The 19,309-nt window shown below is 55.6% G+C and overlaps 7 protein-coding genes and 1 non-coding gene across 8 annotated transcripts; 3 read left to right on the top strand and 5 right to left on the bottom strand.

Moving 5' to 3' along the window:
* The first annotated feature begins 120 nt into the window (after window positions 1-120).
* EV422DRAFT_577515 (uncharacterized protein) lies at window positions 121-4,182 on the top strand. The gene is made up of 5 exons (XM_053073259.1): window positions 121-388; window positions 468-682; window positions 763-2,992; window positions 3,059-3,131; window positions 3,199-4,182. The coding sequence occupies exons 1-5, from the start codon at window positions 340-342 to the stop codon at window positions 3,881-3,883; spliced, it is 3,252 nt and encodes a 1,083-aa protein (XP_052926730.1). The 5' UTR covers window positions 121-339; the 3' UTR covers window positions 3,884-4,182.
* A 291-nt stretch (window positions 4,183-4,473) lies between these two features.
* On the bottom strand, window positions 4,474-4,557 carry EV422DRAFT_t58. The gene has a single exon. It is a non-coding gene; the product is annotated as a tRNA-Tyr (tRNA).
* Window positions 4,558-5,378: 821 nt separating this feature from the next.
* EV422DRAFT_490283 (uncharacterized protein) lies at window positions 5,379-5,984 on the bottom strand (the record flags this gene model as incomplete). Its single annotated transcript, XM_053067461.1, has 2 exons — window positions 5,379-5,505; window positions 5,584-5,984. Coding segments are annotated over 2 exons (528 nt in total), but the record flags the coding sequence as incomplete, so codon positions are not given.
* Window positions 5,985-6,694: 710 nt separating this feature from the next.
* Window positions 6,695-8,929, top strand: EV422DRAFT_397929 (glutamate decarboxylase and related PLP-dependent protein). The gene is made up of 2 exons (XM_053066918.1): window positions 6,695-7,350; window positions 7,422-8,929. Exons 1-2 carry the CDS (start codon window positions 6,979-6,981, stop codon window positions 8,511-8,513), a joined length of 1,464 nt encoding a protein of 487 aa, XP_052926728.1. The 5' UTR covers window positions 6,695-6,978; the 3' UTR covers window positions 8,514-8,929.
* On the bottom strand, window positions 8,691-9,581 carry EV422DRAFT_613485 (uncharacterized protein; the record flags this gene model as incomplete). The annotated part of the gene is made up of 4 exons (XM_053073909.1): window positions 8,691-8,866; window positions 8,935-9,135; window positions 9,204-9,300; window positions 9,384-9,581. 4 exons carry the CDS (start codon window positions 9,579-9,581, stop codon window positions 8,691-8,693), a joined length of 672 nt encoding a protein of 223 aa, XP_052926727.1.
* A 469-nt stretch (window positions 9,582-10,050) lies between these two features.
* EV422DRAFT_613483 (uncharacterized protein) lies at window positions 10,051-14,546 on the bottom strand (the record flags this gene model as incomplete). Its single annotated transcript, XM_053073908.1, has 10 exons — window positions 13,868-14,546; window positions 13,633-13,774; window positions 13,389-13,541; window positions 13,227-13,323; window positions 13,057-13,162; window positions 12,494-12,962; window positions 12,145-12,394; window positions 11,845-12,064; window positions 11,634-11,752; window positions 10,051-11,562 (listed from the first exon to the last, which is right to left on the bottom strand). The coding sequence occupies exons 1-10, from the start codon at window positions 14,220-14,222 to the stop codon at window positions 10,051-10,053; spliced, it is 3,423 nt and encodes a 1,140-aa protein (XP_052926726.1). The 5' UTR covers window positions 14,223-14,546.
* Window positions 14,547-14,917: 371 nt separating this feature from the next.
* EV422DRAFT_585789 (uncharacterized protein) lies at window positions 14,918-16,975 on the top strand. Its single transcript, XM_053073454.1, has 3 exons — window positions 14,918-15,238; window positions 15,330-16,120; window positions 16,205-16,975. The coding sequence occupies exons 1-3, from the start codon at window positions 15,055-15,057 to the stop codon at window positions 16,739-16,741; spliced, it is 1,512 nt and encodes a 503-aa protein (XP_052926725.1). The 5' UTR covers window positions 14,918-15,054; the 3' UTR covers window positions 16,742-16,975.
* EV422DRAFT_523936 (uncharacterized protein) lies at window positions 16,976-19,105 on the bottom strand. The gene is made up of 5 exons (XM_053069954.1): window positions 18,962-19,105; window positions 18,762-18,826; window positions 18,442-18,682; window positions 17,322-18,103; window positions 16,976-17,237 (listed from the first exon to the last, which is right to left on the bottom strand). Exons 1-5 carry the CDS (start codon window positions 18,984-18,986, stop codon window positions 17,169-17,171), a joined length of 1,182 nt encoding a protein of 393 aa, XP_052926724.1. The 5' UTR covers window positions 18,987-19,105; the 3' UTR covers window positions 16,976-17,168.
* Window positions 19,106-19,309: the final 204 nt, after the last annotated feature.

The raw sequence follows: 19,309 nt of genomic DNA, 5'->3' as shown, positions 1-19,309 counted from the left end.
GTGTCAGTTATCCTTCCTTCCTTTTCGTTTAGGGATGGCCTGAAGCGCGACGTGTCACGTGACTGCGGATTGACACTTTTTTCTCGACCCTCGCTCTGCCTGTGCGGTCGCTGCCCACAACGTCTGGCCAGCTGCTCGTCAAGCATCGGAGAATACCGTAAACTTCGGGTCTTCCGCAACGACATACCACAGAGGCCAACCGGTTCACCTTTCCCTCAACGGCCTCTCGCAGCAGATCGCTTCCTTCCGCAACCTTCTATTCCTCTTGTAGTGACCGGGGGAGAATAGAAGTTCCTTACCACCACCCAAACCCAATCCACCAACAACCCATCTGCCATCATGTCCAGGTTCTACAACAGGCCTGAGAATGCTCTCAAGAGGGCCGACGGTATGTGTCTATTTCACTTTCGATCGCCACTCTCGCCTCCAACGGCTGATCCTGACTGGGATTCTCTCATGTTGTGTAGATCTTATCGCCGTGTCCCAGCCCGGTGCGGCTTTGACCTTGCTCCATGACATTGTCATGTCAAAGCGTTCTAGGTCCACCCCGCTTACGATCCTCGAACCCATTATGCACAAGTTTGTCGAGCTGTCCGTCAACTTGCGTAAAGGAAAGACAGCTAAGGAGGGTCTGCATCAGTACAAGAACATATCGCAGAATACGACGGTTTCAAGTATTGAGGTACGCTATCGAAGTAACCTGGAGGAGCAAAGAAAGGGACAGTGAGGCCTGAGCTATGAGCTAACGCTTATGTTTGTCAGTCTGTGATCAAAAAATTCATCGAGCTTTCGGAGGCGAAAGTTGCCGAGGCCCAGGCGAAAGCTGAAAAGCTGACTGTCGACAATGTGGAGGATTTGGAGGCTTCGGAAACCCCAGAGTCGATCATTCTCAGCACCGTCAGCGCCGATGTCGACAAGGACCGAACGGACCGTGAAGTGGTCACGCCCTGGTTGAAGTTTCTGTGGGAGGCTTATAGGACTGCTTTGGACATTCTGCGTAACAACGCCAGGTTGGAGCTGCCTTACCAGTCTGTCGCTTCGCAGGCTTTCCAGTTCTGTTTGAAGTATACCCGAAAGACCGAGTTCCGTCGTCTCTGCGAGCTTCTCCGTTTGCACTTGTCTACTGCCGCCAAATACTCTCACCAGGCGCACTCTATCAACTTGAACGAGCCCGATACTCTCCAGCGTTACCTCGACACCCGCTTCCAGCAGCTGAATGCCGCTACCGAGTTGCAATTGTGGCAGGAGGCTTTCCGCTCCGTTGAGGACATCCACAACTTGCTTGGCATGGCCAAGAAGCCGCCAAAGGCCATCATGATGGCTACGTACTACGAGAAGCTCTCCAAAATCTTCTCGGTCGGTCAGAACTACCTGTTCCACGCTGCTGCGTTGAACAAGTACTACGCCACCGTCCGTCTCAACAAGAACCTGGGAGAGGAGGAGCACACTCGCTTGGCTTCTATGGTCCTGATGTCCGCGCTTGCGATCCCTATCATCACCAGTGCAAAGACCCGTGCTGGCCAGTCCGACGCAGATGACAGCAAGCCCAAAACCGCTCGTTTGGCCAACCTTCTCCGCGTCGTTCGCGCTCCCACCAGGGAGTCTCTCTTGAAGGACGCCCTCAGCAAGGTCATCCTTTCCCGCGTCAGCCCCGAGCTGAAGGAGCTTCACCAGATTTTGGAAGTGCAATTCCACCCGCTCTCCATCACCAAGAAGATCGCCCATCTTCTCCCCAAGCTCCAGGAGGACAAGGATCTCTCCGCTTACGTCGAGCCCCTTCACCAGGTCATCTTGACCCGTCTCTTGCAGCAATTGTCGCAGGTCTACACCACCGTGAAGATGGACTCTGTGGTAAAGCTTGCCGCTTTCCCCGAACCCTTTAACTACAGCGCCCACCAGATCGAAAAGTTCATCATGAACGGCTGCAAAAAGGGCGAGCTCAACATTCGCCTCAACCACCAGACGCAGACCCTCACCTTCGAGACCGATGTGTTTGCCACCGCCAAGGTCAGCATGTCCGAGGGACCTCAGCTCCAGGCCTTGCCTTCAGAGCAAATGCGGACTCAGTTGACCCGCCTCGCTAAGCGTCTCCACACTGCTGTTGCCTTGATTGGCCAGACCAGCGAGATCCTCCCCGTTGAGGAGCGTCTCATCCAGATCAAGAAGGAGGCTAAGGCCAAAGCCTTTGCGGACGTCATCGAGCGCTTGGAGGAGGAGCGCAAGCACACGGCTACCAGGAGGCTCTTGATCGAGAAGAAGAACGAGATCCGCCTGAACGAGAATGCTCAGAAGGAGAAGGCCCAGGCTGAGGCCAAGAAGAAGCGTCTTGAGACTGAGCAGGAACTCGAAAAGATTCGCGTCGAGGAGGAATCCAGGAAGCGTGAAGCCGACCGTATGCTCCAGCAACGTCTCGACATGCAGAAGCAGGAAGCCGCTAAGCTCGCTGCCAAGCTCGCCGAAGACCTGAAGGAGAAGAAGGTCAAGGTCAATGCCGAGGATCTCGAGGGCCTCGACACCACCAAGCTCATGCAGCTCCAAGTCGAGCAGCTCGACAAGGAGAAGCGCGAGATGCAGAACAAGCTCAGGGCCGTCAGCAAAAAGATTGACCACACTGTCCGTGCCTTCCGCAAGGAAGAGATCCCTCTCCTCGCCCAGGACTACGAGGAGCAGAAGAAGAACGACAAGGCTGCCCACCAGGCCCTTTGGAGGGCCAAGCTTGCCGCGTCCAAGATCCAGCACGAGGAAGCCATCAAGCTCAAGTCTCGTATGGGCCGTATGGTTGGTGACTACAATGAGCTTAAGGAGCAGCTCCAGGCTCAGAGGAAGGCTGAGTTTGATGAGATCCGCGCTGAGTCTGAGCGGAGAATTGCGGCTGAGAAGATCAAGAGGATTGAGCAGGTTAAGAGGGAGAGGGCAGAGGAGCGTATTCGTCGTCAGCGTGAGGCTGAGGAGGAGGAGATCCTTGCTGAGCAGGAGCGTGTCCGTGCCGAAGGTAGGCTGAGGTAATTGCTTGTTGGATGATCGAGCATTTTGCTCATCAATGCGTTCCTCTAAACAGAGGAAGCCCGCGCTGCTGAAGAAGCTGCTGCACGAGCAGCTGCCCGTCGCGCCGAAGCCGAGGAGAACAGAAGGTATGTGCGACGAAACCCGCGAAAGCCCAACGTTCGCAAAATTTAACGGTAGTTGTCGTTTCCTTAGCCGACTCGACGAGATTGCGCGCAAGCAGCGTGAGAGGGAAGCCGAAATTGAGGCCAAACTGGCAGCCAAGCAAGCACCCGCCGCCGCCGCCACCCCCGCCGCTGCTCCTGAAGACAAGTGGCGCCGACCCGCGCCTGCAGCTGCCGCTGGTCCCGACACCTGGCGCCGAGCGGGAACCCCCAGGGACGAGGCTGCCCCCGCTGCACCTACCGCCACCACCGCGGCCGCCCCCGGAGGTCCCTCCAAGTACGTGCCTCCCGTCCGTCGTGGCGGCAGCGATACACCCCCCTCCGACAACAAATGGACCCGCCGCGAACGAGACGACACGCAGCCCGGCTCCGCCTTCGGATCCCGCGGCTCCCTCAACTCCGACCGTGGCACCCCCCGCGACTCTCCCCGTGACTCTCCCCGTGAATCTTTCGCATCCCGCCCCTCGTCCTTCCGCGCGTCTGAAGGCAGCCGATTCGATGAGGAGAACAAGGACCGCGCCGAGCGACCTAAAGTCGTCCCCGCTGCCGCTGGGGGCTGGCGTGAACGTGAGGCCCTCAAGACACAGTCCGGAGGTGACAATGCGAATGCTGCACCCCCTGCTGCTGCCACACCGCCGCCTGTTGGAGCTCCTGCCGGCCCGCCGCGGATTGGAGAGGGCAAGTGGAGGTCTACCCGTGGCGGTCGTCAGGCTTAGATTCACGACTCCCACATTTCCCTTCAAGGTTTCGGTCTAGAAGCCTCTTCCATCATCCACCCGTTTCTGCAGTTTCACATAGCACCCTCCTTCTTCCACTACATACACATATCTTGCTGCTTTTCACCCCTCGTTGATCCACCTCACAGCGCCCCATAGAGCTTTTCTTTACCGGTCTTGATGTTAGCTTTGAGCGTTTGTCATAGCTTGCGTTACGTATATATATAGCATTTTTTTCAGAGTTCTGGATACCGAGTTTCCAGTGGTTCGTGCTTATTGGTGACATTCGGGAGAAGGATGGCAGCCCAATCCCCCTTCTTGAATCCATACCAAATGGTATGGACATAGCTTGCCTCATTCAAACAGGGAGACGCACCCTGCACTTTGGCTAAAGCGCAATTCGACTTTTCCACCGAGAAAACCCGACAACCAGGAGACGATCCGCCCTAACTCGACATTTTTACGTTTCCCGTCCTCAGGAGCGAACGCGTCGCGAGCGGCTCTCAAAGACCACAAACACCAAAAAAAAACCTGCAGGTTTCACACAAAAGAAGTGAAAATGAAGGGAAGTCCTCGACACCAAAACAACGTCCGGCCACCCAGGATCGAACTGGGGACACCCAGATTGCTAGTTGCGTTACAGTCTGATGCTCTTCCAGCTGAGCTATGGCCGGTGGATAAAACCTCACGGAAATTAGAAATCCAGAAACAAACTGCGCCGATTTTGAAGAAGGTAGTATGAAAACGCTAAGGATGTTGGGCGATTATTCTTGTGGGCGGTTGGGAGGTGTGCCGATAGGGATTGCCGGTCGCTGCTGGTAGGCCAATAGCCCCGCCACTCATGGGGCATTGGTTACTTGCATCGCAGCCGGCTGTCACGCCGAATTTTGCAGTGAAGGTTCAGATGGTCTTTGCAGGAGGACGGTATATTTCGCATAACATGGGGAGAGGCTTGCACGCACAGACATGTCCGCATACCGAGGTATGCAATACGGAAGGGAGGTGCGGAGCAGACCCACGTCTGTGTCTTGCCGGACCGAATCTCACGGCCGCTGATGACTTCAGCAATAGTTTGGAGAGGTAAACTGCAATCTTCATCGAGCGGTATGGTTCATCGGTTCGTCGTTTGTTGAAATCATCATCATTTCCATAGTGAGGTTCATGTGGAATCTTTCATCTTTGATGCCTACGCATAATTTACAGATATGTACAGTTCATCGTGGGATGAAGAGGCCTCCTGTGGCACGGGGGAAGACAGCTGTTCCCAGATCTACGGAAGCTTCTACTATGGGGGAGGGTAGCACGTTATCTCTATTGGAAGCTAGCTGAGGATCCCGTAAACCAGGTGTACATACGTAGACGTATCCCATCCCAGACGCAAAATCCCCCCACAGTGAAATCACGCATCCTCGCCCTCACCCTCATCGTCCACCTCAAACTCCCTATTCCCCTCCCTTATCTCCTTCTCCCTCTCCTCTGCGCGCTTCTTCTTCTCCTTGATTTTCGCCTGAAGGTGCGCGGCGGGTTTGAAGAGTCCCTGCGTGGGTTGTCCGCAAATGAAGCATTTGATAGATTTGGCGTGGTGTTTCAGGGCGCAGGATTCGCAAAAGTAATGGTCGCATCTGTAAATGCGAGGAGAGAAACATGTGAGGATAGTGCAACGGACGACAGTATGCATGGGACATTGAGTGGAAACTTACTTGGTGACGACCGGCTCCTTAAACTCCTCCCTACAAATAACACACGCAAACGGCAATTCATCCTCGCTCTCCACCTCCTCCTCCTCCTCGCCCTCATTGATCAAAAACCGATTCACATCCACCTCCCGCCCTTTCTGCTTCTCATCCCATTCCTTATCCAGCTGCCACCCGCTCTTATAGTCTCCGCGGTCGTGCATGAATTTACACGAGTCGCCGTAGCCGCAGTAGCCCGTTTCTTTGTAATCTTTGCAGATATCGGGCTGGTAGTCGAACCGCGTGCTAAGACGTACGTTGGCGGCGGCTTTTAGTGGGCCGGCGCGGATGCGGGAGGCGTTGGATTGTGTTACTGAGTCGGTGCGCTTGTTGACGTACTCTTTGTAGCCGGAGAGTCCGCGGTAGAGGTTATCGGCTGACTCGGCGGCTTCGCCTGAGAGTATATCGGGTGGTGGTGCTTTGCTCTGTGATGTGGGGGCGTCGACGTCTAGCGTCCGTGTTGCAGAGTCGATAGCGAGGTTGGCGGCTGTTCCGCTGGTTGCGTATGAGACGTCCAGTTTCGAGGTTCCGTCGTCGGCTTTCTCTGCTGCCGCCGCCTCGGCCTCCTTCCGTCGCTTAAGTGCCGAGACACCCCCGCTCGAGGAGGTGAATCCTGCTTTTCCGCTCCGCAATTTCTTTGCTACTGAGGCGGCGTCGGCGACCACGCCTGACCCATCGTCGCCGTCGGAATCGTCGCTGTCCGAGCCTAGCTTCCGTTTTTGCTGTGGCGGTGGCCGCCGCTTGCCTCGTTTGAATACTACTACGGGGTCTGTTTGTGCGAAGTCGCTTGACATTGCACTGATATTCGTCGTGCGGTTATTTGTTCAGTTTCGGAGTGAGGCTAGCTGCTCAACGACCAGTCCTATATCGGGAACGTATGTGTGTTTATGCAGTTGAAGGGTTGTTGCTGATCTGGAAAGCGGAATCCGTTGCCGATTTTTGTGGTTGCTGGACGACAAGTGCAGTCGGACAAGAGTTCTGACAAATGCAATTGAACTAACAAGCGTAACGTTCGTTCTCAACCAAGGCACGCCGGACGATAGCTACACTCTGTGAAAGGTAACCTATCCTCCTAACGTTGCGCAACCGCAATGACTGTGTTGCAACTTTTCGGTGGGGAAGAGGACGTTCTGACAAACCGGAACACGCGTCAAGACGCCTGAATGAGAATTCACGGTTCTCGCGCTCCTAACGCCCATACGGAGACAATACGGAGAACGCCGAGAATACACAGCTGTTGGGGCGCACGCATATGTAGCCGACGAGCCCTGTATATAAAGAGAGGAGTCTCACGGAGTCCCGCCTTGGCAAACAAACCTTACCGCAGCCTCTCGTCGTCCTTCACCCGATAGTAGTGCCACGATGTATGACCCCGACCGCGACACCGACCTCGCCACCATTTGGCCCACCCTCTCCCAATACGTCCTCCAGCTCGACAAAGACAGCCGCAGCGACCCCGTAGTCCCCAGAAGCCTGCCCTCGCCCTCATGCTTCGAATCCACCTTATCACAGCACGGATGCGGCGTCGAGCAGGCGCTGGAGCTCTTCAAATCGACCATAGCGCCGCACTTGAGCACGTCGCGAGGACCGCGGTACTTGGGGTTTATCACGGGAGGTGTGACGCCGGCTGCGTTTGTGGGCGATGTACTGGCGACGACGTTTGATCAGAATGTGATGACGGCGAGCGAGACGGCGGGGAGCGCGGCGGCCGATGTTGAGGCGGTTGTTATGCAGGTGTGTTTCTGTCATCTATCATCCCTTGGGATACAGGAACCTGTGTAATTGATTCCTTGGAACGCAAACAGCTCCTCAAACAACTTTTTGATCTACCAATGGACTTTGACGGCGTTCTCACCGGCGGCGGCACGTCCTCCAACACCGTCGCCCTCGCCTGCGCCCGCCAACACATCGGAGCCCTCCACAACATCGACATCGCGCAAGACGGCCTCCAGGCCCTCAACGGCAAACACATCTGCGTCCTCGGCACCCTCGCCCACCAATCCATCTCCAAAGCCATGTCGACTCTCGGCATGGGCCGGCAGATACACCTCGTCGCAGCGCACCCGGATTCCCCCGCGATGATGGACGCCGCCGACCTCGATGTGCAGCTGACGACCCTCTCAAACGACCCAACCGTCGCGGGATGCATCGTCATCACACAAGGCGGGGAAGTCAACACCTCCCAATGCGACCGCCTTCCCGAGATCGCGGAAGCATGTAAACGCCACAACGCCTGGCTGCACCTCGACGCGGCCGCCAACCTCCTCGCGCGCGCATCGCCCACCCACTCCCACCACCTAGCAGGCATTGAAGTCGCCAACAGCGTCACGGGCGACCTGCACAAATGGTTCAACACGCCATACGACTGCGGCGTGGTGTTTACGCGGCTTCCGGACATTCATCTGAAGACATTCACCGCGGCAGCAGCGTACCTCGGCAAATCGGAGAGTTTCGCGCCGATCGACTTGTCGATTGACAATTCGAGACGATTCCGGGCGTTGCCGCTTTGGATGGCGTTGAATGCGTATGGGAGATCTGGGTTCCGCGACATTGTGGCCCGGACGTGTCAGATCGCAGAGAACTTGGGCCACTGGGTGGAGACGAGTAAAGAGTTTGAGTTACTCCATCCTGTGAAGTTAAACACAGTGCTGTTCCGTCCGTCGTTTGGCGGTAGGCAGCTGAGCGACGCGGAGTATGATGCCCTTGCGGCGCACGTGCTGAAGGTGGTAAATGCGAGGGGCAACGTGTTTATGACGGGTACGCGGTGGCAGGGGCGGTTTGCGATCCGGGCTGCGTTCGCGAATTGGAGGACGACGATGAAGGATTTGGAGATTATTGAAGAGGCACTGAGGGAGGGGTTTGCGGTGGTGGTGGGACGGGATGGCCACCTCCTGTAGTTGGCGTATGCTCATCGACTCTTACCCCTCCCGATTCATCACCGTAGACTTCTTTTGCACAATCAGTCTTCCCACCCTTTATCTAATTGCCAAAATGCACGGGCGTCACAGCTTCTATGTATGTACTTTTCGCTCCACCTCACCTCTCCAGAATCCAAAACCTGCCATCCACCCCATTCATCCCTCCATCCTCCGATTCGCCAGCAGTTTACTCAACGCCGGATACCGCTTCTCCATCTCCGGGTCACTCATCTGCTCCTTCGGCGGTAGTAGTGGTTCGAGCTTCTCTAACGAGATCAGCAAGTCGTCTAGGGTCGTGGCTGTCCGTTCTGCCTGTTTCTGAATCGGCAGTACTAATGACCAGGGAGACACATTAGCATACCAACCTAGCCCGACTCAGAAATCAATAGCGAGGACTCACACGCCGCCAATTTTTCCCCATGCACTTTCGCATCATAACACCGATTCGCGACCGTGTTTGCCAATTTCGTACAATACTCCTCCATATCCGTCATCTTCGCCGACAGGTGTTTCTGGTCTTTCACGACGTCCTCAGTGCAACTGCGGATGTGCGTGCGGCATTTCGTCCACAGTTGGATCGTTGGTTCCGGGTTCAGCGCGACTGCGTTATAGGACAGACGGTAGGTGAAGCATCCGCTGTTTGCATATCGCAATGGGACACCCACGTACATGGCAACTCATCACCCCTCACCCCGGCATTCGACGTAAACAGCCCGCCCCAGCTGAATCCCTGAGGCGATAACGAGGAAGGTAGGAGGGGCTGAAACTGCGCTGTGTGCATAATGATCAGTTCTTCCCATTCCCAACTTCCATCGCCCCACAACCCTCTCATAAACCCAGACACCGCACCTTCGGCACCCTCTCCAACTTCTCCAACTCCACCTCCCTCTCGCGCCCCGTAGCGGCGCTGCTGACCTCCACCAACCCTGTAGGTGTTGCATTTTGGGATTTCCGATCGGAGTCGGGTGTTGACGAGAATGAGAAGAAGGGGATAGGGTCGGAGATGGCGGTTGCGAGGGCTGAGGCTATAGATGTAGAGCGGTTCATATGGGAAAACGGAGTACGGGGCTGGCGGTTGTGGACGGTGGGAAACTGAGACGGGGCTTCGAAGATGATCTACGAGGTGACCGTGAGAGAATCAGTGCGAACGATATTTGTCGGACCCGCTGTAGAACTACGGTCGTTGAAGATAATTTCGAGGCAAGGGTGGGGATGCACGATATTGATGGTTTCAGGACTCGGGTTGCTGGGAAGATGCGGGGTGGAAGTTTAGGTGAAGAGGCTGGAAATTGGCGAGAGTACCAGGAGTACCCAGCGCGTGCACGTCATGAGCGGAGTCTCTTGGACCACAGCGGGTTCCCAAACAGTACGCACACAGCCTGCAAAATTCCCGAAAAATCCCAATACAAATGCTCAGCTTTAACATTCCGCGACAGACAGCGGCGGTCCATCCATGTATTCATTAGCACTTTCAAAAAAGCCACTACCAAAAAAAACCTCAAATCCCCTCCTCCCCTCAAATCCCACCCTCCGCACCCCCCGTCTCCCCCTGTCCCAAATCCAGCTCACTCCCACCCACAACACCCCCAGCCCCCGCACCCCCACTGCCTCCATTTAACATGTCCTGCAGCCACTCTTCCCCGAAATCGTTCATCGACGTAAGGTCGAGGTCAGTGATAAATAGATCACTCTCAAGACCAAAGTCGATTCCCGCGGAGGGCGGCTGGGAGTTGTTGGTGGACGTGGTTGTGTTGATTGTCATTCCGGTCACGGCAGCGAGGTTTGACAGGTCATCAAGTGACGTCGGTAGTGAGAATTGCGTGACCGACGCGAGGTCCGCAAGGGACGACGGCAACGACACCTGCTGCTGCTGTTGTTGCGCAGCGATGCCCGGCGTAATTATTTCAGCGATGGGCGTTTCGGAAGGTGTAGCGGGCCGAGCCATTGCCGACGCTTGGGCTCCAGCCCCACTCGTCTGGGGCTTTGTTGTAGGTGTCGCAGACGAAGCAGCAGCATCGTTCACCGCCTGCTGTTGCTGCTGCTGTTGTTGAGCAGCCTGTTGTGCCGCAGCAGCCTTCTTCTGGTTCGACGGGACTTTCGCTGCGGGTACCTTGAAGTTCCCCCGTTTAGCAGCCGCATTCGCGTTGTTGCCTTGCGGCGTGGCAGCTTGTAACGACTGCTGGGCCGACGGCGCAGAGGTCTTTCCACCTGGCTGCTGTTGGGGAGTTTGCGCGCCTTGGTGGGATTGAGCGGACCCGGGCCGGCCCTGGATGCTAGTCGGTGAGGAACCGGCTGCCGCAGCGGCCGCGGCCGCGGAGGCTTGGGCGTGGGCGTGGGCGTGTGCCTGTTGTTGAGCCTGTTGTTGCGCAGCTTCCAGCATCTGCTGCTGTTGTTGCTGTTGAAGAGCCCGGTTCATCTGAGCCTTGTGGCTCATGGCGGCCAGTCGTTGATCCATCGGCCCGCCTTGCTGCATTACATGGGACATTCCTCCATTCAGCGTGGATAAGAAATGTTGTTGTTCAGTGGGGTTCATGTACCCCGGTTGATTCCCGCTCGAATGCTGTTGTTGCTGGAGCTCCCCTTGCGACTGGGCGTGTGCTTGCTGCGCCTGGGCCTGTGCCGCGGCCTGCGCCTGAGCTTGTGCCTGCTGCTGTCGATGCATTTCTAGAAACGCGGGATGCATCTGTCCCGAAGGACCAGCCATCGGCGTCTGTTGTTGCTCCATATCGCTACCCAGTTTCCGCTTCATGCCCGCGTGCGGTAATTGCCCTTGCGGGACTTGCGGAGAGTACTGCGCGAGTAAGGCACCGGACCTGCCGGTGCCTTGGTGATAGTACCGCAGTGCCTCCGACGCCGCTTGCTGGGATATTTTGCCTGCATGCATTTGAGCCATAATGGCCTCAGGATGCGGCCCGAATCCTGGTATCGGCTGCATTCTGGGATCCAACTGTGGCGACTGGGCATTTGGGTGTAGTCCCGACAGTCGTCTCTGGATCAAATTGGACTGCTGAAGTTGCATTTGGAATTGCTGTAGTAGATACGTCAAGGGTGAGTTGAAGGCTCAAGAAGGGTGAAGAAGATGAATAGCTGAACACGAACCTCGGGAGTCAGCTCTCCCCTTTGCATTGCAGCATAAACAGCCTGCTGCTGTGCAACATGCGCTTGTTGCGCTTGCGTGGCCTGCTGCTGAGGGTTATAGGGCCGACCTCCCATGGGGCCTAAGCAAAAGAAAAAACACCGGGATGTTAGTGCCTGCGCAATCTAAACCCTTCCCAGCCACCTCAAACCGAAGCTCACTACACAAACATACCAGTGGGAACCACAGGACTCTGTTGCGGCATCTTGTTCCCAGGTTGCCCTAACGGGACTTGTGGACTTTGCTGGACAAGCTGTTGCCCCTGCGGCTCGGACCCCGCGCCAGAGGTCGCCGGGTTGCTGGGACTGTGGCCGGTGGTGCCACGTCTACGCGCTCGTTTGTTGGCTGGTCCGGATTGCTGGTCTTGATTCTGGCTGTTGCCTGGGTCTTGGTCCTGGAATGGTGAGGCAAAGAAGGATGTGAGCAACGAGGTAGATCGAAGTGAAAACAAGAGAGCGTTGACGAAACACGTACCTGTCCACCACCATTCAACGGAGGACCTGAAACGGGTATCATCTGGAACTGGCCCGACGGCTGCCTGATCGGTCTCTGGCCACCGTACATCTGAGCTTGAGCATGGGCAGCTTGGGCAGCTTGGGCTTGTTGTAATTGCAGTTGTTGCTGCTGCTGAATTTGAAGTTGCTGTTGACGTAGCTGTGCGCTATTCTGGAAGCGAGAACGCAGTTCCTCCATCCATTGGTTTTTTTGAACGGGGTCGGCCCACCTAGAGAAAAGGACGATGTGGGTGGTTAGGCCGGTGCGCAATGACAGGGTGTCCGGGGTTAAGTGCTGAACGATGATGTGAAGATCAAAGTCAACTTACATAGCATTTCCCCTCAATTGAAGCGATGAATGCTCAGCCTCAGTCAGCGAGTTAGGATCGCGACCAGGGAACAACTGCGTGAAGATAGAATTGAAAAAGTTCTTTCTCGCAGCTTCCTCCATCTGAACTTGGGATGGATTCTGTAACTGCATCATACGCCCGCCTTGACCAGGTCCCATGTATGGGCTAGGACCAGGTTGCGGAACGCCAGAGCCGGGTTGCATTATCATCTGAGCGGCAGGAGAGGCTTGCGGCATGTTGCGTGGGGATGGCTGAATTAGGGGTTGTTGGCCACCCTGCAGACCGTTGCCACCGGAGTGGACTGGCTGAGGGCCCTGGTACGTGGTGGGTTGGTTCGGCGCTTGAGACGACCCCGGGACCACCGGTCGTCCTTGAATGTGGGCAGGCAAGCCTGGCGGCCGACGATGGTCCGGGGAAGGACCCATCGCTGGGTGGGGATTGCCGAACTCTGTTGTGATGAACAACGAATAAAGCGGGAAAAGATGAATAAGCAGAAGCACATTATCCACTGTATGTTATGCGAAGTGGAGGAGTCAACTTACCAGATTTGCTAGGACTAATCAGGTTAGCTTGCCTGCTAGCAGCCATCGCTTTCCTCTGCAACGAGTTCTGGTTGCCGACGACAGGGTCTCGCATCTCCCGCTGACCCTAAAAGTATGAAACAGAAAACTTTAGACGATAAACATGTATAAAGCGCAAGACAAAGCCATACCTGCAAGTATATAGCGATCTCCTGCGAAGGTAGAAAGTTGGCCGCCTCCGCCAACTGCGGGTTGGTGTTCACCATCGAATCACAATGCAGTTGCCACCTAACATGGGGGACTATCATCAGAATCGTGATCGAGTCGGGGATCGAATGGGGGTTGTAACTCACCAGGTGAGTAGATACGGCTCAGCGTCTGGGTCCCCCTGTTCGTCGGGGGCCAGAAGGGGAAACACGAAATTGGGATCCATAGGGGGTACAGCGTAATTTCCGTCGACCACCAGATTGAAGCGATGGAGAAACTCATGAATTCCGGCCATCAATCTGTGATGCAGATGGTGCGACGGAGAGCCAGACATGTTACTCGGCGGGCCATGCATTCTACCGTGATGTGAACGAATGCAACTCAACTTACAAATTAATATAAGTAGGCTGGGCGCCGAGGGTAGTGGCATTGCCCGTGCGGTTGCCCCCGTTGCGGGGGGGTCCTCCCGAAGAGGCGACGCCACGAAGAAGCTGCGATTGCCCTGGCATTATGACAGGGGTTGTAGTAACTCCTACGATGGTAGAAAGACGGTTCCAAACGTATGATTTCAGCAATGATGCGAGGACATCAGATGTGCGGATTCACGCAAATCCTGCGATCCTACCGTTGGATGTACCGTTCGAAATGTTTCCGTTCGTCGTTATAGACGATGATTGTTCAGCTTGGCTTGACGGCTGCGTTTGCACTTTGGGTGCAGACGTTTCTGATAGATTCTGCTGAAGTTGCTGAGAGCTGGGTTGAGGGGTCTGTGGGCCCTTTTCGGATTGATGCTGAGGGGTGGGTTGCTGATGATTCTGGGATTGCGATGGAGGCTGTGTATTGGCACTCTGCTGTTGTTGATGATGGTTCTGTAGCTGGGTTCTCTGTTGTTGCTGCTGTTGCCTCTGTTGTTGAAGTTGTGAAGACGCCACATCCGCATCCGGTGCTGGCCCATGGGGCTGAATAGTGTGGACAATCATACTACTGCGGTACTCGGACTGTTGACGTAAACAGGCACAGAACAGGAGAAGGTTAACTGCGGGGAGCTTTTTTTTTTAGAGGAGGCGAGTGTGTCTTCTGGGCCGGTAGTCGACTTTTTTGGGTCCGAGAAGCTCGTAAAGCGCTGACGACAGAGCCTCGTGCCAGCCGAGGGTGCGGATATGCGTTTTGGACCGACTCCAGGGAAACCCGTGGTGCAAGCCTGCTTGCGATAGGAGTTTCCTTACGGCGGGGTTGAGCTTAATTGCGCTTTAGGTCAAGCGGAATGTCGGAGCCGAGCGAGAGGGCGAGAAGAGCGAGAAAGTGTGAAAAGCTCGCGGAAGCCACGCCAGGGATTATGGGCAGTCTATATAGTCTAGGTTTAGAAGGATGCTCACCCAAAGAGCGCGTTTGATTAGCCGCCATAAGGCGCACTCTAATCATTCTTGCACACTAGCAGCTCCGTTTTTAATGACAGTGTGCTTTGCGGGAGCAGCGCGCGACGGAGCCTGCCGACATGGATGGGAGACAGGAGAGTTCGATTCTATTCTTAACCTGGAGCCATTCGCAACTGGCCAGTCTGATTGGCATGTGGACCCTGCGCCTAATCAAATTGTTCCTGCTCATCGCTAAAGTCCACAATTACAGTCAACAATTAATCGGTTTTGGCACATTTTCCAACACAGCCGATTTGACCATTTTTTTCCAACGTCAAAAGCTGTCTGGAAAAAACAACACAGACCAACTTTGGACCAGCAAGCACCCGACAAACCTGCCTTCACCAATATCCGCAAGACGTCCTACTGGAGTGCCGAATAGCGGAGCCCCGCCAGAATGGTCAAGCTATGCGTGCTATGCGGGAAGGAACGGGCGGTCCTCAAACGACCTAAGACGGCCCAGCAAATTTGCCGAGGCTGCTTCTACCTCGTCTTTGAGACTGAGGTGCACAACACTATCATGGAGAACAAGCTGTTCAAGAAGGGTGATAAGGTCGCTGTCGCTGCGTCTGGCGGGAAAGGTGCGTGTCATTCAGTGCCTTGAAAGAGTTACAGTTGTGTGGGGAGGTCGGAAGTTCACTGTGTGCTAACTATCTTCCTGTGACTGAATAGACTCAACGGTGCTCGCCCACGTAATGACAACCCTGAACGACCGCTACTCCTACGGCCTGGATCTCTGCCTCCTCTCCGTCGACGAAGGCATTACCGGCTACCGCGACGACTCGCTCGAAACCGTCAAACGCAACGAACAGCAGTACAAAATCCCCCTCAAAATCGTCTCCTACGAAGAACTCTATGGGTGGAGCATGGACGCCATCGTCAAAGAGATCGGGATGAAAAACAACTGCACATTCTGCGGCGTGTTCCGTCGCCAGGCGCTCGATCGCGGCGCGGCGATGCTGGAGGTGGACCATATCGTTACGGGACATAATGCGGACGATATCGCCGAAACGGTGCTGATGAACATCTTCCGCGGCGATTTCTCGCGGTTGCAGCGCTGCACGGCTATCAAAACGGCGACGGACGCGAGCATCCCCCGGTCAAAGCCTTTCAAATACACGTACGAGAAGGAGATTGTCATGTACGCCTATTTCAAGAAGCTCGACTACTTCTCCACCGAATGTATCTACTCCCCCAACGCTTACCGTGGGTACGCGCGGGCCTTCCTTAAAGATCTCGAAGCGATCCGGCCCAGTGCGATTATGGATATCATTCATTCGGGCGAGGCTTGGGAGTCGAAGGTCGAGGTGAAGGTGAATGTGGCGGTGAACGGGAAGGTGGTGGTAGGCACGTGTGAGCGGTGTGGGTATATGAGTAGTCAGAAGCTGTGTAAGGCGTGTGTGTTGCTGGAGGGGCTGAATAAGGGGTTGCCGAAGGTTGCTATTGGGAATTCGGCTAAATACGTAAGTCGGAAGAAGTGCCAGATTTCGCAGACGGGGACTGAATGAACTGCGGTACTGAAACACTTTCATTCCTCAATGCTGAAGCGAGCAGGCAACATCCAAGACGAAAAGAAACGAGAGCTCCCAACCGGCCTCAAAGCCAACACCCCGCCACCATCGGAGCCTACCCCACCACCAGCCGCAGATCCTCCACCAACCGCAGCCCCATCCCCATCATCAGCACCCACCCCAACCCCCTCCGCACCCGCAACCCACCTCCGCTGCAAAAAATGCCGCACCGCCCTCCTGCCCACCCCCCAAATCCTCACCCACACCGCAGGAACCGGCCAACAATCCTTCGCCTACCGCAAACGCTCCCCCAACTCCAACCTCGACCCCACCTCCGCCTCCACCCCACCCCCATGCAACTCCCACCATGTCGAAACCCTCGCCTGGGCGGACGGGGTGAGCCAGGGCGCAACAGAGGGCCGGATAGGTTGTCCCGGGTGTGGCGTGAAGTTGGGCAGTTGGAGCTGGGCAGGTGCGCCGTGCAGTTGTGGGAGTTGGATTGCGCCGAGTTTTGCGATCGCGGGCGGGAAGGTGGATATCGTGGGGACCACGCCTGCTACTGTTTTCCCGTGAGGACCCCCGCCACCATACATACATACAAGGCGTTGACGAATACTCCCTAGCGACCCGATTTTTGACTTGGGCTGTTGTGCATAGGGTTAGGAATGTAGAGTAGAGAGATGTTATGTCGTTCATTTCTTCTTCTGACTGTATGTATAGGCCATCAACATGTACGTTAGTCGGAAAACAACTAATCATCACGAAAATACGTCGTAGATAGCATCAAATGACACCCAGCAAAGTAACACAAAGAATCTCTCAGTTGCACAGGCCGAAAAGCCATAATATAAAGATAAATGAAATAAGAAAGTGCTCAACGAGGGATTTAGAGCCCCTTTGTGGTGTTAGGAGCAAACATTGTACTTAGGCAACGAATGCACAAGGGGTTGTTGTGTGTTCTATTGGGGGTGGTATGAATGGATTGTATGGATGGGATAGTTTACTTGATCTCGAGGAGTTTGATTTCAAACTCGAGGGTGGCGTTGCCGGGGATGTCTGGGGGGGCGCCCTGTGTATGTAAGAAAGCGGATTATCAGTGAAACTGCGACCGGTGGGCATCCAAAGAGGGGAACGCAGACACATAGACACTTACGCGAGACCCATAAGCCAACGCAGCCGGAATCGTCAACTTCCTCGTTCCACCGACACCCATCCCCTGCACACCCTGATCCCACCCCTTGATCACCTCACCGGCACCCAACCTGAACCTGAATGGGGCACCCTTGGTGTTGGAGTCAAACACCTTCCCGTTGGTCAAGCGGCCAATGTATCGCACGCCGACGCGTTTGCCAGCTTTGGCTTTTGCGCCTTGGCCTTCGAGGACGTCTTCCATGATTAGGCCGGAGGGGAGTTTCTTGGTCTTAGGGGCGGAGGTCTTGGCGGTTGTGGCAGGGGCGGGTTTAGCGGCGGCTTTGGGGTCCTCTTTAGGGGTGGTTTGAGCGGCGGCTTTTGCGACGGCTTTGGCGGACACAGCGGGGGTGGTGGCTTCCTTCTTTGCAGCGGCGGCTTCCTTCTTGGAGGGGGTAGTGTCCTTCTTGGCAGGGGTGGTCTCCTTGGCAGCAGCGGCAGCGGCGTCCTTCTTGGAGGCAGCTGGGGTCTCCTTCTTGGCAGCCTCCTTCTTCGCGGGAGTAGCCTTCTCAGCAGCCTTCTCCTCCTTCTTCGCGGCGGCCTTGGTGGGCTTCACGGCCTCCTCCTTGAGCTCGACGATCTTGGCCTTCTTGGCAGATGTGGAGTCGGGAATGGTGGGCAGCTTCCTCTTGCCGTTGATGATCTGCTCAAGCTCGTCAGAGTCGACGTCTTCGAGGTCCTCGTCGTCGTCGGAGTCGCCTTCCATGTCGTCGGAGTCACCGTCCATCCACATGTTCTCCTCAGAATCTACAAAAGTTGAAGAATGGAAGGAATGTCAGTCGATGGGTTGATGGCTGGATGGTCGAAATCGCGACAAGGAGGTTGGGTGAGTGCCGGTGGCGCAAGGTGGTGCTCGCTTCGCTCGCAAAACATCTGACGCTCGCTGAGGGTAGACTACAAGCCGTGTTTAGGGGAGTATTGCGCCTTTGGCGCAATGTGGCTCGCTCCGCTCGCGCGTCGCTGTCGCCGACCAAGGCTCGCCCAGAGCTCGCCTGCCTCAAGCAACCATGTGCCTCCCCTCGCTCGTCGTAGTCCGAACCAGACCCCCCGTACGCTCAGTCGCTCACTCTTCCTCTCGTACGCACCATCAGAATCATACTCATTGGGAAACTCAGCAGTATCGACGAGGTAATTCCCGAGCAAATCGATATCGCAGTTTCCAGTAGATTTAAAAGTGATCTCGTCACCCTCGAGGAAGCTCAAGTCAACGACCTGCTGCTCAATCTTGCCGGGTGTAAGAGAGCAGAGGACAAACTCCTTCTCGTTTGTGGTCAAGGAGACGACTGTACGAGTGCCGTTCTTGGGGAGGTCGAAGCTGAGGGCGGCCTGGGTGGAATTGAAAGGGGATTAGGTTCAAGTGGTGTGGAACGTGGTGGGGGGGCTTTAGAATGGGGGAGAGACTTACAGAGGTGACGGTGAAGCTGCTGTCAATCAATTGAGAGTACTCCTTGCCGGCCTCGATCTTGAGACCTAATGAAGCGAAAGGGATATTAGTATCCTTCGATACGAGTTTTCGCACGGTGAAACGTCCCACCGTCCACCAAAGTGGGGCACAGGGTGACCACCCTGTTAGCAAACGGAGCAGATGTATAGAGAGCGACGTACCCCATAGTCCAGCCTTGACGAACATTGTAGCAGTAGTTGTTCTCAGGAGAGTGTTTTTGGGTCAAGAAGCTTGAAGCAGCGAAAGGTCCAGCGAAGGGGTTTTCTTACTCCTCCCTCACCCACGCAGGGAGGGAGTCGCACGGAGAGAGGCCCTCGAGCGCTCTGATTGGCCGCGTCATCTACTTATCAACTTGCACTGCCACCCAGACCCCCCTTCACTCCCCTCAGAACCACCCCAGAACGGCAGGACAATCAACAGGCATGCCGCCACTTCCCAGCTTGCAAGGGGAATAAGAGGATTGATTCCGAGAGAGTAATATCGATATACCGGGACATCCACCGGGTTGG

Source organism: Fimicolochytrium jonesii (assembly GCF_025526975.1).
Source record: "Fimicolochytrium jonesii strain JEL569 chromosome Unknown EV422scaffold_7, whole genome shotgun sequence".
NCBI classification, from domain to species: Eukaryota; Fungi; Chytridiomycota; class Chytridiomycetes; order Spizellomycetales; family Powellomycetaceae; genus Fimicolochytrium; species Fimicolochytrium jonesii.
The sequence above is the reverse complement of the archived record's forward strand: the minus strand, read 5'-3'. Positions and strand labels throughout refer to the sequence as shown.